We start from the raw sequence: 22,345 nt of genomic DNA on the forward strand, positions 1-22,345 counted from the left end.
ACATCAACAAGCTTTTATATAAACTTAATCTATAAAAGTTTATGTTTAATTTAAATTTTGTCTGAAGAAATGTGCGTTCTTATTAAAAAAAATGTAGATTGTCCAAATATTGCTTTGTGGAAGAATATTGTGCATTACACAATTTAATCACAATCATTTAAAATTTATAAAATACCATGACTTTTTAAATAACTAACACATAATTAAAACATAAATAATATAAGCTCATGTACATATAGTAAAATATTATGTAATTATAATCATAGCCCAAACAAATGTATAAATATTTTCAATTTCTACTATTATAGCTCATGTTAATATTAGATAAGGTAGAAAGCTCGTCAAAATTCTGATAGGACTAGTATTAATCAGATGGCCAACAGTCTTGATTCTCCTGCATGACTTTTGATACGAAATTTCTATTTCAAGTATTATAAGACAGAAAATTTATGAAATTATCATAAAACTGAAAGACTGCAAAATTTTTACAAATATTCATTATAACTTTAATAAAGTTCAATTTGACATTGCAATTTTTTATGTAAATAAAAAATATTAAATAAAGTACTAGACAGTATTAAAAAATAATAAATAACACAACCTCATGTAATTACAGAGTAGATTTGTAATACTAAAAATAATATAGAAGTTTATTATAAAACAATTACATCTTCCTACAGTCTTGTCAATTATGTAAAAATATTACTAGATATGATCTCTATTATTATTTCCAAGTTTAACTTTTAAACTAAAATCAATTAAGTAATTAAAATATGTAAAATTCAAAATTTATTTGTTTCAATGTAATTAAATTATATTATAATTGTTTAATTCAAAAGAGTGCTGCTGGGACTGTATTTTAAACTGTCTTGTCTTTAAAATTATATATGCCTATAGCAAGATTTAGAAATAAAATTTCTGCAGGAAAATTCAGCGTGGCAACTTTAGCGTAAACTCTATCTAAAAATGTAATGCTTACCCCTATTAAGAGACATATTTCCGTTACGCGTTTAGCGCCAAAGATGTGGGAGTGTTTGATTCTACTTTATATTATAAATGTAATCTTAACAAACAAAAAATTCGCTTAGCTCTAAACGCGCAACAAATTATGCAGATTTAAATGTATAACCTCTTTGTTATCTAATGATTTAGCAGTTATTCGAACAATGCGAAAAATGGAAGTGCCATACAGCTTTCTTTTTTCATTAATAAGGCTTATTGGTCCGGTTTTATTAATAAGGGCAGTAATATATTAACTTTTCTAAATTCTGATAAAACCTCATAAATTCCGGCGTTTTCCAAAGATCTCTTGCGAAACGATTTCATTCTGGTCATTAATGTGCATTTTACATGATCTTATTTATTTTTGCATAACTGTTTCTCCTATCAATGGGACATTAAAAATGGTTAATCAATCCAAAAACTCCAAATCACACTTATATAAAACATGCATTACTTTGAAAGATTCTTATTGAAAGCGTGTCATCATAATCTGCTATTTAAAGAATTGTATGATTATATATGTATATGTATTTTCAACGTATATGTAAACATTTCGAAATGTTTCTCTTATTTCTCATTGAAGAGCAATAGTCTCAGTATTTCCGCTCTTAAAATGTTTTTTTTCTTAAAGAATAAAAATTGCTCATCTTTAACTCTAATAAGAGAAACGTTCCAATAGCTCTCAATTTTCCATCCTTTTTTAACTCCTGAGTGAATAGAAGCATATCGCAGCGCTAAATTTCATCTTTAAAACAATCAAAACGTCACGTTGGACACCACACTCGGCATTGCCATGGAAAATAGAATTCCTGTGAAGATCCCCGTGATTAAAGATGCTGCCCCAAACATGCCGGCCGTTGATGCGTGCTGCGAATCCACCATTCTAAATACACAAAATATAGTATTATTAAGTACATAATTTCTGAATTCAAAGTACATACTACATACAAAGTATATAATTTCTACATTCTTTTATTTCTTATACCATATATATTATTCATTTTAATAATATAATTACGTTATAATATATGTATAGTATACACAAAAATTTTCGCATATTTGAGCTTTTCCTCCATTTTTTTATTAATTATATTTACCTAGGACAGTACATCATTGATAATGATGACAGATAGCCACTACTGAGGCCCATAGTAATAGCAATAACCCAAAAAATCCAATCATTATCGATAAATATTGGCAATGATCTCTCTATGCGAGCCGGTTGATAGTTGCAGAATAAAAACAACGGTATGTAAGCAAGTCGCAGTACTACTGGAATTACCAAATATTTTTGGCTGGGCTGTAAAAAAAATAACTTATTTAATTATACAGTGTATATGTACAATATTTTATTTTCCTAAATATATGTATATAAATTAATATATCAAATAAAATTAAAAAATATATAATTAAATATAAACTATACAAAATATTTAGAAAGTAAACATAATAATAATAGTAATAATAATATATCATATAAGATACAAAAAATATATATACATATATACAAATTGTAATATAGAAAATTCTAAACTCTACATACCCATTGAACTAATGATGCGATTGAGCTTCCGAACATTGCAGTGATGTTAAATGTTAAAAAGCACATAACACTGCTATAATATTCAGGCGGAATCACGAAATTCTCATCTGAAGAGTGTATATCAGAGTGAACTGATGGGAAAAGCGCTAGAGTCACGAAGAAGATTAAAAACGTGTTAAAACATTGCGGGAAACACGCTTTAAACACTGCCCAATATGGTGGTCTGTTGCTTCCCCTGGAATTGTTCTCTAATTGTCTTTTGCTTGTCTCTTTCTGATAAAGCAGCTCGTGATATCGATAAAATCTCTGTAATTTAATTTATTAACATTTAGCTGATTCATTAATATGTTTAGCTAATATTTCTTTATAATACATATACAAAATTAATGAACAGATCAATAATTTACTTTAATTCATTATTTATTTATCAAGAGATTCATGAACTTATTTATTTCTGAATTAAGTACACATTGAAGTAAATATTGGCAAATAGTAAATTGAAACAAAAGATATAATAAAATCTTACATTAATTGGAAGTGCGAAATATGTGTCAAAGCAAGCCAGTAAGATGAACAAAGCTGTGATAAAGTAATATATAGCAGCAGTACGCGCATTCGGCGCCATTATTTGAGCAAGGAAATTTATAATAGCTGTAAAAGTTCCACTGATATTCTGAAAACAATAGATGATAAAATTTAGGTTTATGCATTATGCAACAATTCTTTATCAGATGTGATATTGATATTTACCGAGCCTAAAACAACAGCGCCCATGTATTTGATGGGCAATTTTGCTGCCATTCCAAACACTGAATTCTGGTAAATGCCATTGGCAGCTAAAATATATATTTCCAATGCATTATGCATGAACAGAATATCAATTAACAATTAATAACAATGTTGATATAATTAATAATTATAAATGTAACTTAATTTAATATAATAATTTAATTTGATATATGATATTGATAAATTAATGAAATTCAAAAGCTTTATATGGAGTAAAAGAAATTGAAAGAAAAAGTTACTCTTCAAATATTATACATACATAGAAATGTATGTTTACTTACTATTTAATATAACAACAGATATCATAGTAACCCAGAAGAATACTCCAGGCCAACCAGAACTGTCAGTCATCGCTAAGATGACAGTAAAGACAAATATTAAGACCAGCACAAAGATGCTCCACACTATACGCGTTGTTAAATTACCTCTAAAAAGTCAAAAGCGTATCTTTTCAATAAATCATATTATTTAGCAAATTATATTTTCACTATTATAAAAGAAATTATTTCATTATATTTTTTAAAATATTTAATAATATACTCAATGAAATAAAATCAATCAAAAAATTTACATTTATATAATCTCAATCATTATTAATATATATTAATAACAAAATAAATCATTACTTAAGAAAAATTATAAAAATCTCTTGATTGCACAATGCATTTTGTTATTTTGTATACATACCCAAATTGTAAAAACACATTCAGCCAATTAAACAATAGATTAGGAATTTGCGCTGCAAATCCCAAGTATGCAAGGAAATTTGTTGCATAGTTTGTATCTATACCAGTGTACTCCATAGATAATTTGTAATTCACAAAATACTACAAAATATACCAATTCTTTATATATAGGTTGTGCTATAATTTTAACTGTGTTATTATGAATTATTATATTTGATTTACTTACATCTTTAGCTGTTATAAACATATTCCATGGCATCAAGGCACCGATTCCATGAAGTACCAGTATGCAAAATACTAAATTTAATCTAAAACAATTTTTCTTAAATTATTTTATACAAAAAGATAAATATATAGAATTAATAAAAATATTTAACTCATATAATTATATCATACAAAAAATTCTCTACCATCATTATTTTATTAATATAAAACATATACAATTTTATAATATTACAAACAATATTTACAGATATTTATAGATAATCCATATTAAATAATATAACAAACAAATAATAACTATACCTATCTCTAGGAGGATTCAATTCGAGATCTGCTTGATCCATTGTAACGCCTTTAAAATTAAGTTCGTCATCAGGTCTACCCGTGCCTTCCCATCCTGGCGAAAGACGCACAGGTTCCGAACCTTAAATAAGAATTCGATTAATTTAAATAAAAATTAAAAATTATTTTCAAAATTAAATTAAAATTTTATTTCTTAAATTTCTAAATTAAAAATTAATTATAATATTATATTATATAATCTAATATTTTAAAATAATTTATTTTAATTATTTAATTAAGAACAATTTTCAAATTTATTATTTTGTATTGTATATTGAAAAAGAATTTAAAATATTATCATAATTTAAAAATATCCTACATAAATAAGTCTAATTGTAAGATTTATTATAAATTTGATTTTTAATTTAAAAAGTAATTCTAACAGAACATGCACAATCTTTTCAATAACCAAAAAAAAAAAGGGAAAAAATCGAATTAATAGTATTACATATAAGAAATTTTGATATACAACAGATACACAAAGAATTAATTTAGACATAGATAATTATTTACAGTCAAAAGATAATTGTGTGCAACCACTATAATAGAATATAAATATAAGTTACTATAAATCTTAAGATAAAACAAATTATATAATAAAATTAACAGTTAAGGAAAAAATTGCAAAATACCTTTTACAGCCATCTGTCTTGCATTGAATTAATTAAACAAAGCAATATAAATATTATTTATAAGTTTTTAATTCAAAACTTAAAAAAAATATAACAAGAATAATAGTAAGTTAGAAGGAAGCTTATATCAGTATTCAGTAAATTATTATCACTAGTAATTTTTATTAATCGTTTGTGAAATGCTATTTCGCGAGTGCGTCTCATTACTTCTAATTCTGTTAATGACTGCATGAATAAAGACTTGCGTATCTTTATTCAGCTAAATCAGCATGTTATATCAGCAAAATAAAACCTTTATACATGAGAAAACGTTATTCTTGTCTGTGTAAGCTACACTAAAATGTTTTCTCAAATCATTATACATATTTAACACATTTAAATATGTTTATATATGATTGAATAATGTAAAAAAATTCTGAAAATGGATTCCACTTATTTTTTTTTAAATAGAAATTATAGAATTATTAATATCAATACATTTTTTTATGAACATTATAATGTAAAATATCCAGGTAGTTTAATTTAAAGGAAACTTGAAAGTAAAAACATAAAATGTATAAAAAACAAATAGAAAAATATAATTAGAAAATATATAAATAAAATAAATATTATATAAAAATAAAGAAATAAGTACATATACAAAATTAATATAAAAAGAATTGCAGACAAGTAGATTATTTTATAATAATTTTTTATAAAAATAAATTAACTTTTAACAAATTTATCTAAAATTTTGATTCTTTTGCATAATATTTTGTTTTCTAAGAATTCCAAGTATGTTTATGATTATATTTACAAGTTGAGATAGCAAGCACAAAAAGAAAGAGAGCACTCAAATATGAAGAAAGCTGTTATTTTAAAAATATCTTATCAGTCTTCTCTTACAACTACTGATTATAACTTATTATTTATAAATGTCTTTTTAATTTAAGAAGAGATGAATTCTTAAAACTATTGAAATATCACAGAATTATTATAAATTGTAAGATAAAAAATTATATATCATGCACAAAAATTATAAATTGTTAATTATATAAACTAATCTATCTAACTTTTTTATGTTATCATATATTCTTTCAAATTAATTTTTTAATTTTATTTATATATATTATAGGATAATATATATATATATATATATATATATATATATATATATATTACAAAAAATACATAAAGCTTTTAATCAAATGAAATTCAACAAACTACAGACCAATGTTAAACTCACAAACACTTCACTGCCAAGAATGCTGCATCTGCAGTCTGTAAACCTCTTCTACAGACTGGTTTGAGCAGGAATACACCAAAAGAAAATAAAATGACAAAGCAGCAATATTCCAAAAAAGCTACTGCATTCCCCTGTAACCATGAGAGCGCATCGCACTATTACCTTTCGCAGCCACGATACGGGTTCCATTGGAATCCTTCAACAGAGTCTGTTCTTCGGGCCCCGCGCCAAATTCCTTCTTGGTGTAAGTGCCCGCCATTTTTCTATGTTCTTTTATCTCCTTTTTTGTTACACAAGAGAGATTTTTCAAACACTACCGACTTCGATGATGCTTTCAGCAATGATTGTGACGACTTAATACATTTTTCGATGATCGGTCACCAGAAAAAATGTAGATTTACCTACACTTTCTGCACTTTCTCGTGATTTTATCTTCGCCTAAAAAACGTGAATATTTATTTATTATTCAAATGTCGCATACCTAAAAGATAAATTTTTCGTAAAATTTTGACAATATTATCAAAAATATTATTAATACAAAAATCTAATTATTTTTATATTGTATTTGGGTATAAATTTAAATTTGAAATTGTAAAATGACATGTGAAATTTTCATAAAATCTAAAATACAATAATATTGTCAATATATTCAAATATTTTAGGCAATTATGAAGTAATAACAGTATAATTAATATTGAAAAATATAAAAATATGCACAAATGTCAATAAACACAAAATATTCTTAAATTATATATAAAATTTAAATTATAAAATACTATTTTTTATTTAAAATAAAATACTATTTTTAAGTTATAAATATAACTTAGATATTATAAAATATATTATAATCAAGGAGTCTGATGCACTCCACTAGTATTCTTAATTGTTTAAGAAGAAGATTAAGAAGATTAAGTTCAGAGTAAAAATATTAAAATATAAAAACATGATTTTTCTTTAACTATGAATCAATTTTAGAAAAAAAATATTTTCTTTATGTATACAAAACATTATTTAGATATTCGATCTAATAATTACAACATTTATATATATCCGGCATGTGCCAGTATTCTTTATATAGGTTAAGAGTAATAATAATCTAAGAGCATTAAATAAATATAAATAATTACTTTTTCTCTCTCTCTCTCTGAAGGTATAAAAATATTCTCTTTTCTATTTATATGTAATTTAAATATTACAATCGAATATATTTTAAGCGAGGCTCCTCAAAATAGGGTTGGATGGGATGGACAGGGGACAGGTTGTAAGCGAAAGTATAGTGCAAAAAAATGAGACAAACCTTGTATCGGATCTTTCCGCGTTACTCGTCTCGAACTTGACTATCGTAAATAATAAACGATTCGCTAGACTTATTGTCAACTATCAACAATAATGGATTATCCGAAGAACATGATGAAAAAAGAGCGATGAAAAAAGAAAATCACGTGCCAATGTCCATCGATCGTATGTGTCAAATGTCTTATTTGCTTAGATATCGTTGCGTCGCGCGCGTCGAAAAAAAAAAGATAAAAAAGTGCAATCAACGATTAAACGTCGAGATTGCTCGAGATACAAGGAACACTGCGGGACGCGGGACACGCGAGCGTCCGTACCATGTTTCCGTGTTCCTACTATTTTGCTAGGTTAGATCGCGGAATTAAAGGCCCTTGCACAATGTAAGGCGATAGCGACGAAGAACAAAGAAAGCGATAGTGATGAAGAACAAAGAAAGCGATAGCGACAAACGATATCCAATGAGAGATCTACTTTTTCGAAAAAGCAGTGTTCTCATTGGATATTGCCTATCGCTATCGTTATTCCCTTATTCCTATCGCTATCGCATTGTGCAAGGGCCTTTAGAGTTCATCAAGGTATACATCTCGATGCTGCATGGTACCTCTTATCGCGAAGAGCGCCGTAGATCGCCGAAAATTTACGAAATTTGAAAAGAGGGTGTAAAAATAGTGTGGTATATATATGGTGTGTGTATATATATATATATAAATTTATATAAATATATATTTAATTTATATTAAATAATTTAATTATAATTAAGTATTTATTATTAATTATTAGTATTATTGTACCTTAATAATAATTATTAAGTTAATTATTAAGATTTTAAAATTAAAATAAAAGATTAATAAAAATTATTAATAATTAAGGTGTATTTAATCATTATTGTAATTAATCATTATTTTAAATTATATATAATTCTATAAATTAATAAAATTATTTAATTACTTATAATTTATTAAATCATATAAATTTTATATGAATGCAATGGTTGTACGTATATGGACATACACCTATACATCTAAACTAAGAATTTATTTCTCAGCATTGGTAACCCTGAAACCAGAGTTTCGCATTGTCACCGCGCGAGATCTTCAATATCAATTCGGAGTTTGCCCGTCATTCCTGCCGACTGCCGACTCTTAATACATATATATATATATATATATATATCAATCCTGTGTATCTGAAAGAAATAATTCCCAGATAATATACATTTATAGCATATATACAAATATGAAAAAATATATATAAACGTATATATATTTTTTTGTAAAAAATAAAAATCTGATATATATACCAAATATTTTTCCTGGAGGCATAATCCTTGTGATTTTTTATGTTTTTATCAACCCCAAGTCTCAATTTGATATCTGTTATTTTTTTCTAGATCTTTGAGGAACGCTAACGCTTGCTCTTCCGTCATTTTACCGATTTCTTTTGTCAAATTAACAAATTCATCGCGCACGTCATTCGGCATATTTTTAGAATTTCCTGCCAAATAAATATTGCCATCATTTTGTAAAAACTGCCAGCATAATTCTCTTTGTTCACGAATAATATGTTGCACATATCTGAAAAGATATAATATACATTAAGAGTGTAATAAACAATGAAGAAAATTAAATACTGAAATTTTAGAAATAAATAACAATTACAATTTTATAAATTTCATACTCCTATATTTTATAAGCAATTGTGGATGACTTACATTTTATGATTTTGATCCCTAGAAAATGCACAGAATACTTTCAAATTTCTCTCTTTTGATAAGCGTTCAAAATCTTCCCTGCAATGATAATCCTTATCCTTATTCCTGCATCCAAAAAACAGAACACATTCTTTCAAATCCTTTTGCTCCTTTTCTTTTTCCAAAAGAAAGGATCGAAGTGGAGCAACTCCAGTTCCAGGACCAATCAAAATCATTGGCTTATTATCTTCAAATCGAAAAGTTCCTTTTTGCAGCCAAAATACCACTTTATTATTCTTTTTTAAACTTGCTAGCCAATTTGAACATAAACCAAATCTTGGCTCTAACAGTCTAGTTTTGTATTTAACTACCGCTATCAAAATTTGAATTGTATCTGGAGTAGCTTTTGAACTGGAGGCAATGCTATAAGGACGTGGTTTTATAGGTGACATAATTTCAAATAACAATCCAATATTTAGTTTACTAGTTGTATAAGGAAAATCCGCGAGAACTTCTAAAATATTTCTTCTTGGTCTGTTTATGTAATCATAAAACTCTTCTTGGCCACCTGGACTAGCAAATTCGCGTAATTTTTCTTTTTCTAATTCATTTTCGCTGATAAGAGACAAAATATGCATTGTAGATCTTCGTGGTTTGAAATTCAGATCCCAATATTGTTCAACAATTTCCTTTAAAAATAAGCATTCGCCTGCCAAAGCAAATGGAACTTTTATTTCCTTCTTTGTTACTACAATCATTGTGTCTGGAAACAATTCTATATTGTGTTCACGAAGTATATTAAAGAAATGTTTCACTTGTTCCATAGAATTCTTTGGTCTAAGATAGATAACATCTCCAGGATCATATTTAATATCATATAGTAATTTGATAGTTATTAATCTAACATCTTGAAAATGATCTTCTGAAGTGGTTCTTACATTTTCATATATTGTTCCTATTTTAACATTTATATCTGTTTTTCGTTCATAGATGCCAATGTCTGATTCATATGGATAGAATTTACAATTGTCATTAATAAATAATGGTTTTTCTAAAATATCGAGATCACTCTTTTTTAATATTGAGACGCGAAATCTTTCAATTATCAAATTTTCCTGAATCTTGTCTTCTATAGAAATTTTAAAAATATTTGCAATTTTTTCCCATAATTTTTTAATCCAGGGATCCACTACAGCATCAATGCCCAAATAATGCTGGTCATCGGCAAGTCCAATGGGTAATAATTCTTTGCCACCTAATTGCGCAAGACGTTTGTTTAATTTTTTTGCGGCAAAGTTGAATTTTGAATAGGAACTATCACCCAAACCAAGTACGCCATACTTTAAATTTTGCAGCAGATCTGCCGGAAGACTCTTGCCTAGTAAATGTCTCCAAAATGTTTTCATGTTAGCTGGAGCATCTCCTTGTCCAGTAGTTGCGACAACAAAGACAATTAGTTGTTCAGAAGAGAGATGTCGCATGTCATATTCGTCCAACGATGATATAGTACTTTGGAGTTGTTTTCTTTAAAATTTTAAACAAATATATTTTAAACAAATCTGTATTCAAAATTTTAAAATTGAAGATATTATTCTAAATTAAGAAACTTTAAAATATAGACTATTATATATACTTTTTAAATTGTAAAATATATTTTTTATTGAATATTTATTAGTTATTTTTTAAATTTTAAGTAATTATGTGATATTTCTCATATCTTAAAATTCATAAAATATATAATAGATAATTTGTCTTTGAATGTAATGTCTTATATACAATTTTCTCTCTCTCTCTCTCTCTCTCTGAAAGTAGAAGTATGTAAAAAGAGTAATAGACATTAATGATGTGATGGAAATATGAATTCGAATATCTATTTAAAGATCATTTAAAAATCGTTTAAAGATACAAGAATAGAGAGTTCGTGTGCCAAAAATTTTTCTAAAAAAGAATTTAAGGCTCATGTGCCAGGAAGGAAAACAATAATAAAACCTTTGGGCGCTCTTCCAAATTTGTTCAGCGACATCCTGTGCAGTTCCGGTCTCGCTTCCGTATAGTACTTGCATCACTAATCCATCCATTTTTGTTCTTACATCGTCTGACGGCGACGACGACGACGAGAAATACTTAACGCCAGTCATTACTGGCAGACACGTGGTTGAGGCGTACACACACTACGTTGACGCGTCTCACTCAGCTGATTGTTAGTGACGTCACAAGTCAATCGCAAGCAGACGACATATGAAGCTTGACATTTCGTGTTTTTTAATTCCCATAAATTTCTGCAACGAAACGAATATATATGTTTAGAAAACGTTGGAAAGAGAGAGAAAAAAGCCTGTGTTTCTTTTCAAGTATCGTCTTATGTTGAAAAGTAAACTGAAACAAACACTCATTTAAATGCGGAAACTGTAACGTGGACTACATTAGAAAAGTAATCTATGTATATTGACGCGGGAAAACGTTTCACAACATCTCGCCAAGAAGTCCGTACAATATCGCAATCTTGTTGACGAAATGTCAAGGATAAATGTTTAGGTTTAGTAGTCTCACTAAACCTAGTTTTGGCAGCGGGCCTGAGACATTTATAAATAATAAAATAGCCCCGCTAGAGAACCATCAAGTACTCGGTCTTTTCCACGGGTTTTTCAATTTCAATTGGTATTTATCTCGCGGTGATTGTTAATCAAGATGCAAAATTAAAATCTGAAAGTGCGAATTTAATTTACGAATGTTATTTATAAATGTTTACGAGTTGTTTGGAGTTAAATTCAAGAACGCTGATAAACAGTCTTTCGTCCTGCGATTTTCGGAAACGGATATCTCGAATTGTCGAGAATGTTAAAAAAGGTGAAAGGACGAGAATCTCTTTCCAATTGTTACCAATGATTTCATTTTTGCGACGAAACGAAGTGACAATAAAATGATGCAAATACGCGCGAATGCATTTCGAGACGAAGTCAGTCTCGTGTGATGTAACGGGATCGTCAAACCAGTTGGCAACAGTGATATCTCTGTTTGCGTAAATAATCAAAACTAAATTATTAAATTCTACTTGTGTCTAGTGCTATTTATCGACGAGTTTATTTGTATTTCTCACGACGAGACAAGAATTGCAAGAACACGAGGAGTTTGAAGTTACGTTACGTCAATCATCGTTGCTAATCAATTCAAACTATTTGCCTTTGAAATTGTACATTATCACGATTTTAATTCTTGCGAATAAGAGAAAGAGAAAGCGCGGAAAAACGGGAGAAGAATGAGCAAAGAGATTGAGGTTAAGCAGAGTTGGATTAAATTGTCCTACGCGCGAATCGTTGTCGACGAAGCTTAAGATTAAGATTGGATCACTAGTCATCGAAACTACATCAAGATACTTTTGCAACGAGAAAACATTGCAATTTACCAGCGATTTGATTCAGCGAGAGACAAGGTTAGGACAATCGCTTCGCGCACTTGTGCTCTTTGACGACTACTTTTGACAGAATGCGAGATTAAAATCGGCCGCGCATGCGCCTGTGAGGTAACGGTACGCGAGAGAGCGACCGAGAGGTTGGCAACATTGTCGTCCGTCTGTTTGCGGATGACTGTCAAAACCTACTTCCGTGACTAGCGAGCGAGATCGTCGTCGTCGTCGTCGTCGCCGTCGCCGTCGACGCAGTTCGCGAAGCAATTTGCCCCAGCATCGGAAGAGACGCTGGCTCGGGAACGGCACGTCGTGAGCGCGCGCGCGAACGCTCGTAGACGATGTCGTGACGCGGTCGCGCACAGTGACAGCGACTCTGCGCTTCTCGTGTCTTCTGTCGTGTCTTCATTGAAACGAGAGGTCGTCTCCTTTGCGTTCTCATCTCCGCGTTCGATACTTGGTGATCGTTGTTGTTCTTAAAATAATTTTGAAAGAAAGAAAAGAGAGAAGACGAATCACACTCTGCGCGCGATTCCCGATATTTCTTTTTTCTCGTCTCTCGCGTGAAATCGACGTGTGTGTGTACATACGTGTGCGCGTATAGGTTCTCTAACCTACCTAAGTCCCGAATGCGAAGTGGTGCGTCCAAAAGCATCATTCGTTGGTATACGAATGATACACGAGTCGATTGGATAGTGTCAATTTAAAAGATCTCTCAATGGAGGATAGTCCAGTGTGACGATAATTTTCGGCGCGCTGGAGCTCCAAGCTCCAAGGTGGTTCAGGCTAACATCAAGGTTACCGATCCAACGAGGTAGCGCGCTTCTTTATTATAATAAAATTTTAATTTAGAAATTTGTCATTTTTCTTTGTACTGTTCGCGACTACAGATGGAAGTTTCTCGTTCTCCGATAGGTTAGGTTTACTGACGAGAAGCTTCGATGAACAGAGATAAAGGGTCTAGGGAGTCACGCGGTGTCGCGTGTTCTCCGACTTAACCAAACATAACTGAAAAAGAGTAAATCTAAGGCATTTCGAATTTGAATATTCGAAATACTGATTTAACAGATTTGTCTTTGAAGCAAATGAAGAAATTAAGAAACAAGTATGTACATGGTCGTACAAACATTATATTCGTACGCGATAAAAAGGCCATGTGTGCAAAGTGCAAAAAGAAAAATCTAAAAGTATAATTATATAATAATTATACAAACTCAAAGTATTTATATACTGCAGCAAAATATATTAAAAAAATAAAGCCATTTTAAACATTAATATTTGTATGAAATAATATGAATGAAAGCTGAATCAACATTACATCTACTTTAAAGATATAAAGCACAAGAAAGAATAGAAAATACAACTAAATCAAATATAATGTCGCGTTATCTTTCAGAATGGATAATATAATTTAATATAAATATTGATTCACACATTATGTTCTGTTAATTGTATTTTTTTTCATTTTCTACACTTTAATTCTTTCCTCTTTCATGCATTAAAAAATCTGCTTGATTTGATATACAAAAAAAGATTTTTTTCTTGATTTTTTCCTTTTGTTTAGAATTTTTTTTTATAAATATGTAAAACTTATAATAGATTTATATGTGTATGTGTGTAAGTGTCTGTGTGTGTAAATTTTGTTATTTTTCTTTTTAGATTCTTCCATCGATGTCTACATTGGCACATCTCTAGCAGCTTTATCTCGCTACAATCAAACATAATGCTAATCACGTAGCATAAATTGGACTATATATAGAAACCAAATACTTAGATACAAATTTTCCAATAGATCATGTATGGCAAGGCATAGGAAATTTAATCAGGATATTTAAGATATTTATTGTTCAGTGCACATCTCTCATCTTAATATTTTCTTCTATATCAAGAAATACTGTATTCTACGCAGTAGAGAGACCAAAAACTTCATTGATTAACCTTCATCCAGTGAAGATGACCAGTAGACTCGAGGAAACAGAGCAGAAATGGATTTGCGAGTACTGCACTTACGAAAATTGGCCATCTTCTTTAAAATGCACTATGTGCAGAGGTGCTAAACCTCTTTTAGGTGAAGACATCTACCGTCTTCGGGATCCTAGCCCTCAAAGAGGCTCCTCCAACGTCGCTTCTGGTCCTGTGTCTCAGATAAGCCCTACGGACAACTATATCTCGCAAAATTATAGTCAAAATTTACCTTCTGCGGGAAAATGGGCCTGTAGCATGTGCACTTATCTCAACTATCAGAATACCACACGTTGCGTTCAGTGCAGCAATCGCAAACCAGTCAATCAATCCGTCAATTCGTTAGCCTCGAATCTGCATGAACATTTAGCGCCACTACGATTGGCCGATGGACCGCCAAACTCGGGATCAAATTCCCAGTTGAATCCTTCGCCAATCAATCTCCATCCAGAAAGGTTGTATAATATGCATCCAGAAAAGTGGTCCTGCCATGTATGTACTTATGAAAACTGGCCCAAAGCAACTAAATGCATCATGTGTGGTCATCCAAAGGAAAAAGATAGGAGGGATAAGGCTACACAAGGAAATATGGGAGTGATCTTACCGAGTCCCGAGAGGGAGCATAGTCAACGAAGCCTGCCGTCACCTCCACTGCACGCGTCCTATATTCATCAAACGCAGAGGGAGGATAATTTAGCGATAGGAAGAAGGTAAACAAATTATATTTTTACATTTTGTGTTCTTTGTGAATATTATATAGCTTGAGGAAATATGATACACATTTTTTCTATTATCCACAATATTATATATTTCTTGTATATAGATATATTATAGATATAAATACATACAATACATATAATACATATTAAATATATAATGATTGCAGAGAAAAACTAATAACAAGAGAAAATACTGAAGCATTAATCAAAATGATGTTGATATTTTTGATATTCCGAAAATGATTTCGAAAATTTATTACATACATATTATAGATTACTTTTCTGAGAATCTATGTTTAGGTTTACATAATTCACTAAATATTCATAATATTCATACATCTAATATGTTCTGTGAAAATGTGATATAATTTTTTTCTAAAAATATATAACATATATTTATAATAATGTAAAACTTTTCAGAGGTTCACATAGGTATGCAGACAGTCGAAATGACAGTCTGTCAACTCCTCAATCCCCGAATAACTGTGATTACGAACGCCGATTAAAGCAACTGAGACGTCACACCGATTGGTGTTGGCTCAATGCTTGTCTCGGTATTGTCGAGGGTGACAATACTCCCGTCGAAGCTTACCTAGCAAGTGGTGGCGATCCCGCTCGCCAATTGACGCATTCTGAGGTTTTACTCCTCAATAGAAGCAGCGCGTTTGACGTCGGGCACACCTTAGTGCATCTGGCTATTAGGTAAATAGAAAAATCAAATATTTTAATAAATTAATATACAATATTAATATTGATAAATAAAATAAAACTCATGATATTAATAGATTGAATAAAATTTTAAAAATATAGAGATACACTCTGCAGTTTGAGTGAAAAAGAATTTGAATATATCAATGAAGAATTAAATAACAAAAAGGAAAATATATAAACGTGCTAGAGACTTTTTTATTAAGACAAGAAAGAAAGAATTAAATAGTTTCTGTTTATAAGCTTTTATTTTTTTTCCTTTTCTCTTAAAATATATTTTTATAATAAATTATTTTATTATCTATAGTGTAATATAATTAAAAATATTAATATTATAAATGGAACTTTTATTATGCAACTCATTTGAAATATTTTTAATAAGGATAATGCTTTAAGTAAGACGCTCATCGACACTCTGCAAATATATAGAAACCTTTGATTAAATATTTTTATAATTTAATTGGTACAATTTTAAGGTTTCAAAGAGAAGATATTTTAGCAACATTGTTGTCGCAAATCGAGGGTTCGGGTTCGGGCGTGAAAAGGGTACCAAGCTACGTTGCACCAGACCTTGCGGTGCAGATTCGCCGACATGTCACCAATAGTATACGCTTACGCAAAGGTTCCTTCCCCTGTTATTTTGTCACCGATATGGCCACCTTCGCGCTGCCAGCCGAGGTTATTATAATATATAACAAATTAATATAAATTTTAGTCGAAAAGTAAGTTTAATAGTTAATGTTTCTAAATATCAACAAAATAACAAAATCAATGTAACTTTTATTAATAAATAGTATTTCTTTTTAAATTTTTGTAAATATCTAATTTTCATCCTTTAGTCTTTTCTTGAAGTTTTCTAAATCTTTCTATATATTAAGTTTCTTTCCTTCCATTCTTCAAATTTCTACCTTTTCCATCCTTTAATTACTTTCCTTTAAACTTTTCTGAGTGTTCAGTATTCGTTCGACATTCACTTATTAAAGACAAATATATTAATATTTTTTTTCTACATATGAGATTGCTGGATATTTTTCAAGGTTGAAGACTTACCGAGTATTGTACAAGAGCAGATGTTGGAGGAATTATTAGATAAGGAAGCTCAACAGCAATTAGAAGGTGGTGGAGGTGAACCGCCAGCCCTAAATTGGTCCTTAGAAATTACTGAACGATTAGGCAGTCGTTTACACGCACTCTGGAATCGATCGGCCGGAGATTGCCTCCTAGATTCCGCTATGCAGGCAACCTGGGGTGTTTTCGATAGGGACAACGCCTTGAGAAGAGCGCTCGCTGACACTCTGCAACAAGCCGGACAATTGTAAGCGTTTTATAATTAATGTAATGTAATATAATATAATTAGTTTAATTAATAATTTAATATAAACGTATATTTATATATAGTGGAATTTAAGATACTATTACATAAATACTATGTAATAATAATAATGCTTGAATTATATGCAAACTGATAACTCTTTCAAATATAAATATTGAGTATATTCAAATATATAACATTATTTCAGTTTTTATCCTCGTTGGAGAGAATACGAAGCCTCACAGGCAGCTAGAATGTTAGATTTTACTTTAGAAGAGACGCAATGGCAAGAAGACTGGGAAAATTTATTGGCAACGGCCGCTCAACCTGGAAGTGCGTTAGAACAATTGCATGTATTTGCTCTTGCTCATATTTTAAGACGACCCATTATTGTCTATGGAGTTAAATATGTTAAAAGCTTTCGTGGCGAAGATATAGGTAAATTAAAAAAAGGACTAAGTTTTCGTTCACTTAATAATTAATAATTAATTTCCAAGTGTATTTTTAATAAATTGAAATAATTTTATTAAATAAAAATTCTAAAAATCTAAATCTAAACAGACTTCTTTTTAAAAATCTATAAATTAAAAAAAAATTTTGATCGATTTTAAGCTATCGAAATATATGAATTATATGAATAAATAAAAAAGTGATGATTTCTGTCATTTTTGCAGGCTATGCGAGATTCGAGGGCGTCTACCTTCCATTGCTTTGGGAACCTTCGTTCTGTATCCGTTCGCCGATTGCTTTAGGTTACACTCGCGGCCACTTTACAGCATTAGTACCAATTGAGCCATACACCTCGTCCAGAATACCGCCTCTAGCGTCCCATGGGGTAGTAAGTAGTAATAACAGCTCACTCGAACAACTGCAGATCCAGATGCAAACCACCTTCATGCCGCTAATGGACCGCGAGCATAAACTCCTACCGATACACTTTCTCACGGCGGACGAGATTGGTCGTGAGGAATCCATCTATAAGGAGTGGTTGGACGTGTGTAGGACTGAAGGTGGAATTCTCGTCGCGCACCAAAAGCTTCACAAAAGACCATTACTTGTTGCGCAGATGTTGGAGGAATGGTTGAACCATTATCGTAGATTAGCGTAAGTAATGTCTAGTAATGTTAATTCCTTGAAAATTATAATTATAATATAGAAAAACTTAAAACTACAAGTACAATAATTTAAAAAAAGATAAGAGAAATAGGAAAAAAGTGAAAAACCTGAAACTAACTACAATTAAAGAATGTTCTTAATAATTATAATTTAAATATATATATAATTATAATATAATCATATAATTAAAGAATATTTTTTTTAGTTGTTTTTATTTTCTAAGAAAATTAGATTAATACTAGAATTATAAAATAATTAACAGCTTTTGATACTTGGAGATCAAACAGTGAAAATTTAAAAGAGGGAAATAGAAATTATATACTGGAACGCCTTAATATCTTTTTCTTTTCTAATATTCCAGTCAAACCAACGAAGCACCCTTCTCAAGGCCACCCACTCTGCAAGATTATAGCAGTGATGGTGATACCGAAGATGAATAGTATGTTAATCCTAAGAGAGAAGTATTGCGACTGACATGAGAAGCATCTCCGTTCTCACAAGTTTACTCTCGGCTGAAAATTAAAATAGCTAGAATTATATAAAATGTAAACTATAATACACGTGAATTCTGTACTTTATGGATAACTCAATACAGAGAAACTACTACGTCCATATATATTCACTGGCAATGTACTATTTAAAAAAGTTGAAAGCTATTAGTCGCCGTATAAGTAAAATTATGTGAAATTTGAATCCAGATTTATGAACTATCCTAAATATGCTTAAAACCAATACTTTTCATTATTCAAGAATTAATTAATTATTGATATAATTGTAATAAATTTGAATTAATATGGAATTAAAATAATTAATTAATTATTGAACTATTGCCATACATTATTAAAAAATCCATTTATAAATTACTATAAAGTTGCTACATTTTCAGTTATAAAGTAGTAAAATAATGCAAATGTGGAAAAACTTTTTTTTGTTAAGAAAATTATCATTACCTAAAATTATTTTTTTTTCTATGCTTAAATAATATTATTCAACAAAAATTAATGCAATAATTTTGCCAGAATGGAATGTTAAAAGAAATTACAAATTCAATTTCTTGAGGTGAAAGAGAAGAATGTTGAATATGTTATATATTAGCATAAAAGTCTTTAAATACATTATACGATATAAGTGTTATATAATCCATTGCCAGTGACAGTGAGCGAAAGTGGAGAACATTATTGTTTATTATACATTATCGAGCCGTTTTGCATAATAGAAATTTAATTGTTAGGCTATTGAAAATAACATTTTTTCACAGATAGTTTGTAAAAACGTAATCTCGAACGAGAGAAAAAATTTAAAACTTTCTCACGAAATTGCGGAATTTTGCGAAAACATTCAGATGAATAAAATTTCGAACGATTTTTTGACGCGTGTTCCATTATAATCGAATTCCTCTATTTTAAAATATTAGCTAGATCAAGCTTCCCTGTTATTCTGGAACTGCTTCTTAATTCCCATTTTATTCTGATGGCACATGTGCAAAATGAATATGTTGCGTTTTTTCATTTTCATTTGTTTTCTCATTTTACGCATAGTCATATAATCAAGTGACAAATATAGTAAAAAAAACAGTGCACGAATTGCAATTTACTAAAGTACAGCTAATTCAGAACAGCGGGAGATAGAATAGAGGAGTTTTACTGTATAATAATAAATAAAATAATATAGGATTTTTTAATTTTTTTTTGTTCTCACTAAAAACAAAGATTATTTAGGCACGAGAAATTTTTGAGTAATTAACTTTTGAATATTATATAATAATCATTTAAAAATTATATTAATATATGTCTTTGAATTTTGAATCATTGGAGATGTAAATAAAAAAAACAAAATGTTTTTTTCTCATAAAAGTTTTTTTTAATAAAAAATAAGCATCTTTTCAAATTTTTTGTTTCAGATATTTAATATGTTTATATTTTGATTACTACAAATTGATTTTTCATTATTTTTAATTTTTTAGGTGATAGATTTGAATTAACCATTATTATTTTAACTATACCTTTCTCACATTCCAATTGGCCATATAGTTATGCATCTAATTGAAAATTCGAATCATGTCGAATTTGATATAATTTGCCCCGCAAAAGTTTCATTAATTCATTAAAAAAATTATTTTCAAACAAAATAAATCAATAATATAAAACTTCAGATTTTTTTACTATGTTAAAAAAAAAGAAAAATAATATTGTATTAAAAAACTAATGAAAAAAAAAATTTTTTTCCAATAAAAAATACTGTTTTTTTTTCAACTATTTTTTTCTGTTAGAAAAAAACATTTTTTTACATCTCTAATTGGAGATAATGAGATTTTCGTGAATTAGATTAGATAGATGCAGCTAACTGCATCTCTTTTAAATCTTCTTTAAAGTCTCAATCTTCTTATTTTTGGAGCAGATTTTTTTTTGCAATAAAAATATTTAAACATAAATTTTAAATTAATTAAATATTGAATTAAATGTAAACATTTTATTCAGTATAATTTTTTTTAGCCAAAAAATGGCTAATTAGCATATTACTGAGGATCGATACGGGATATCCTGTACAATCGTGAATTCCGATATACTCGAGATAAAATCTTTGAAAAGTATAGTAATTTAGAAAAGTCAACAAATTCCGTGTAATTCCGCATAATCGTTTTTAATTTGTTATTGTAACTCGGAATTGCGTTAAACAGTTCAAGCAGTTAAACATGCGAACAACGATCTGTCCTCTTTTTTTAATGATCAAGATCGCGCGATTATTCAGAGCGTATATCTCCAATGGTATGTTAATAAGAAAAAAATAAGTAATGGACTTGAAGATTTGTGCTTTGTGCTCTGTGAAGAAAAAAATATAGTTTTATTTTTATACGGAGAATATAATATATTATTATTTAATAATGAGAATAATGATGATGACGATATATTAAATTCTCCGCATAAGTGTGGTTCACAATTGTGTTAAATATTATAGGTAACACTATACGAACTTTTATAAAAAGCGTTGAGGAAGAAATTAAAGAGAGACAAAAGTAGCACGTATGTTTAAACGTAAGATTATTATCGAACACCCGATACACGTATTCACTCACTAACGACACTCATTCATACATTTAACATCACAATCTAATGAACGAATGAGCGATCGTAACAAATCTTTAATCAAAAAAGTACAAAATGATATCGCTAGAGACGTTTTTTTGGAAATGCTCTTCTTTGTTTATTCAATATAATGTTAGTCTTTGTTTCTTATTATTTAATTCTGATAACAATAACGTAGTGTCTAGTCTTTTTGCATATATATAGCACAACATTGCATTAGCTTTCCTTCTAATGATGAATTAATTATTACGCGATTGAAAGCGTGATAAAAATTAGTGATAAAAAATCGAAAAATAATCGGATCTAGAAATCGGTATAATTCCGTTAAACATTGATTTTAAAATTTTTGAAATAAATTTTTGAATATGAAGTTATATGAAAAAGTATTATTATTAATTTTTCGATTTATTTCTATTGTGATTTATTTTTACATAAAATATTATCTTTTTTCTAATTGTATCATGATTAATCCCTCCATATTCTGTATATAGATTGGATTAGAACAATTGAGAAAAAAAGAAAAGTTTTTTCATAAAGATTACGAACTATATATAAATAAATTAATTATATCTATTCTTTTCAAAGAAAAAAAAAAGTGAATTTTTTTAAGAAAATTTT

At 29.2% G+C, this 22,345-nt stretch overlaps 2 protein-coding genes across 6 annotated transcripts; one reads left to right on the plus strand and one right to left on the minus strand.

Moving 5' to 3' along the window:
• Nucleotides 1-1,507: 1,507 nt before the first annotated feature.
• Nucleotides 1,508-12,891, minus strand: LOC126857010 (NADPH-dependent diflavin oxidoreductase 1). 3 transcript variants are annotated; one of them, XM_050606075.1, is made up of 13 exons: nucleotides 12,828-12,891; nucleotides 11,414-11,703; nucleotides 9,446-10,948; nucleotides 9,226-9,308; nucleotides 4,546-4,663; nucleotides 4,247-4,328; nucleotides 4,022-4,161; nucleotides 3,616-3,761; nucleotides 3,296-3,381; nucleotides 3,072-3,218; nucleotides 2,546-2,851; nucleotides 2,100-2,302; nucleotides 1,508-1,885 (listed from the first exon to the last, which is right to left on the minus strand). In XM_050606075.1, exons 2-13 carry the CDS (start codon nucleotides 11,560-11,562, stop codon nucleotides 1,759-1,761), a joined length of 3,090 nt encoding a protein of 1,029 aa, XP_050462032.1. In that variant the 5' UTR covers nucleotides 11,563-11,703; nucleotides 12,828-12,891; the 3' UTR covers nucleotides 1,508-1,758. The 3 variants fall into 3 exon arrangements, with proteins under 3 accessions (XP_050462032.1, XP_050462029.1, XP_050462031.1); XM_050606072.1 differs by lacking the exons at nucleotides 9,226-9,308; nucleotides 9,446-10,948; nucleotides 11,414-11,703; nucleotides 12,828-12,891 and adding exons at nucleotides 6,604-6,879; nucleotides 7,739-8,076 and having other exon boundaries at nucleotides 4,546-4,666; XM_050606074.1 differs by lacking the exons at nucleotides 9,226-9,308; nucleotides 9,446-10,948; nucleotides 11,414-11,703; nucleotides 12,828-12,891 and adding an exon at nucleotides 5,217-5,244 and having other exon boundaries at nucleotides 4,546-4,666.
• Nucleotides 12,070-20,806, plus strand: LOC126857005 (ubiquitin thioesterase trabid). 3 transcript variants are annotated; one of them, XM_050606065.1, is made up of 9 exons: nucleotides 13,501-13,641; nucleotides 14,487-14,624; nucleotides 14,717-15,499; nucleotides 15,929-16,210; nucleotides 16,693-16,894; nucleotides 17,254-17,531; nucleotides 17,737-17,966; nucleotides 18,203-18,632; nucleotides 19,006-20,806. In XM_050606065.1, the coding sequence occupies exons 3-9, from the start codon at nucleotides 14,781-14,783 to the stop codon at nucleotides 19,082-19,084; spliced, it is 2,220 nt and encodes a 739-aa protein (XP_050462022.1). In that variant the 5' UTR covers nucleotides 13,501-13,641; nucleotides 14,487-14,624; nucleotides 14,717-14,780; the 3' UTR covers nucleotides 19,085-20,806. The 3 variants fall into 3 exon arrangements, with proteins under 3 accessions (XP_050462023.1, XP_050462022.1, XP_050462021.1); XM_050606064.1 differs by adding an exon at nucleotides 13,743-13,932 and having other exon boundaries at nucleotides 13,520-13,641; nucleotides 14,487-15,499; XM_050606066.1 differs by lacking the exon at nucleotides 13,501-13,641 and adding an exon at nucleotides 12,070-12,854 and having other exon boundaries at nucleotides 14,487-15,499.
• Nucleotides 20,807-22,345: the final 1,539 nt, after the last annotated feature.

This window comes from Cataglyphis hispanica, chromosome 20 (assembly GCF_021464435.1).
Source record: "Cataglyphis hispanica isolate Lineage 1 chromosome 20, ULB_Chis1_1.0, whole genome shotgun sequence".
NCBI classification, from domain to species: Eukaryota; Metazoa; Arthropoda; class Insecta; order Hymenoptera; family Formicidae; genus Cataglyphis; species Cataglyphis hispanica.

Excerpts from the sequence above, each read along its gene's own strand:
- LOC126857010 (XM_050606075.1), bottom strand. The coding sequence starts at position 11,562 with ATGACTGGCGTTAAGTATTTCTCGTCGTCGTCGTCGCCGTCAGACGAT. Across the intron at positions 3,382-3,615 it reads ATCTGTTGTTATATTAAATA|CTGCCAATGGCATTTACCAG; the intron begins GTAAGTAAACAT and ends TATATATTTTAG. Across the intron at positions 2,852-3,071 it reads ATTTCGCACTTCCAATTAAT|AGATTTTATCGATATCACGA; the intron begins GTAAGATTTTAT and ends ATTAAATTACAG.
- LOC126857005 (XM_050606066.1), top strand. The coding sequence starts at position 14,781 with ATGACCAGTAGACTCGAGGAAACAGAGCAGAAATGGATTTGCGAGTAC. Across the intron at positions 17,532-17,736 it reads CTGCAACAAGCCGGACAATT|TTTTTATCCTCGTTGGAGAG; the intron begins GTAAGCGTTTTA and ends ACATTATTTCAG. Across the intron at positions 17,967-18,202 it reads CTTTCGTGGCGAAGATATAG|GCTATGCGAGATTCGAGGGC; the intron begins GTAAATTAAAAA and ends TCATTTTTGCAG.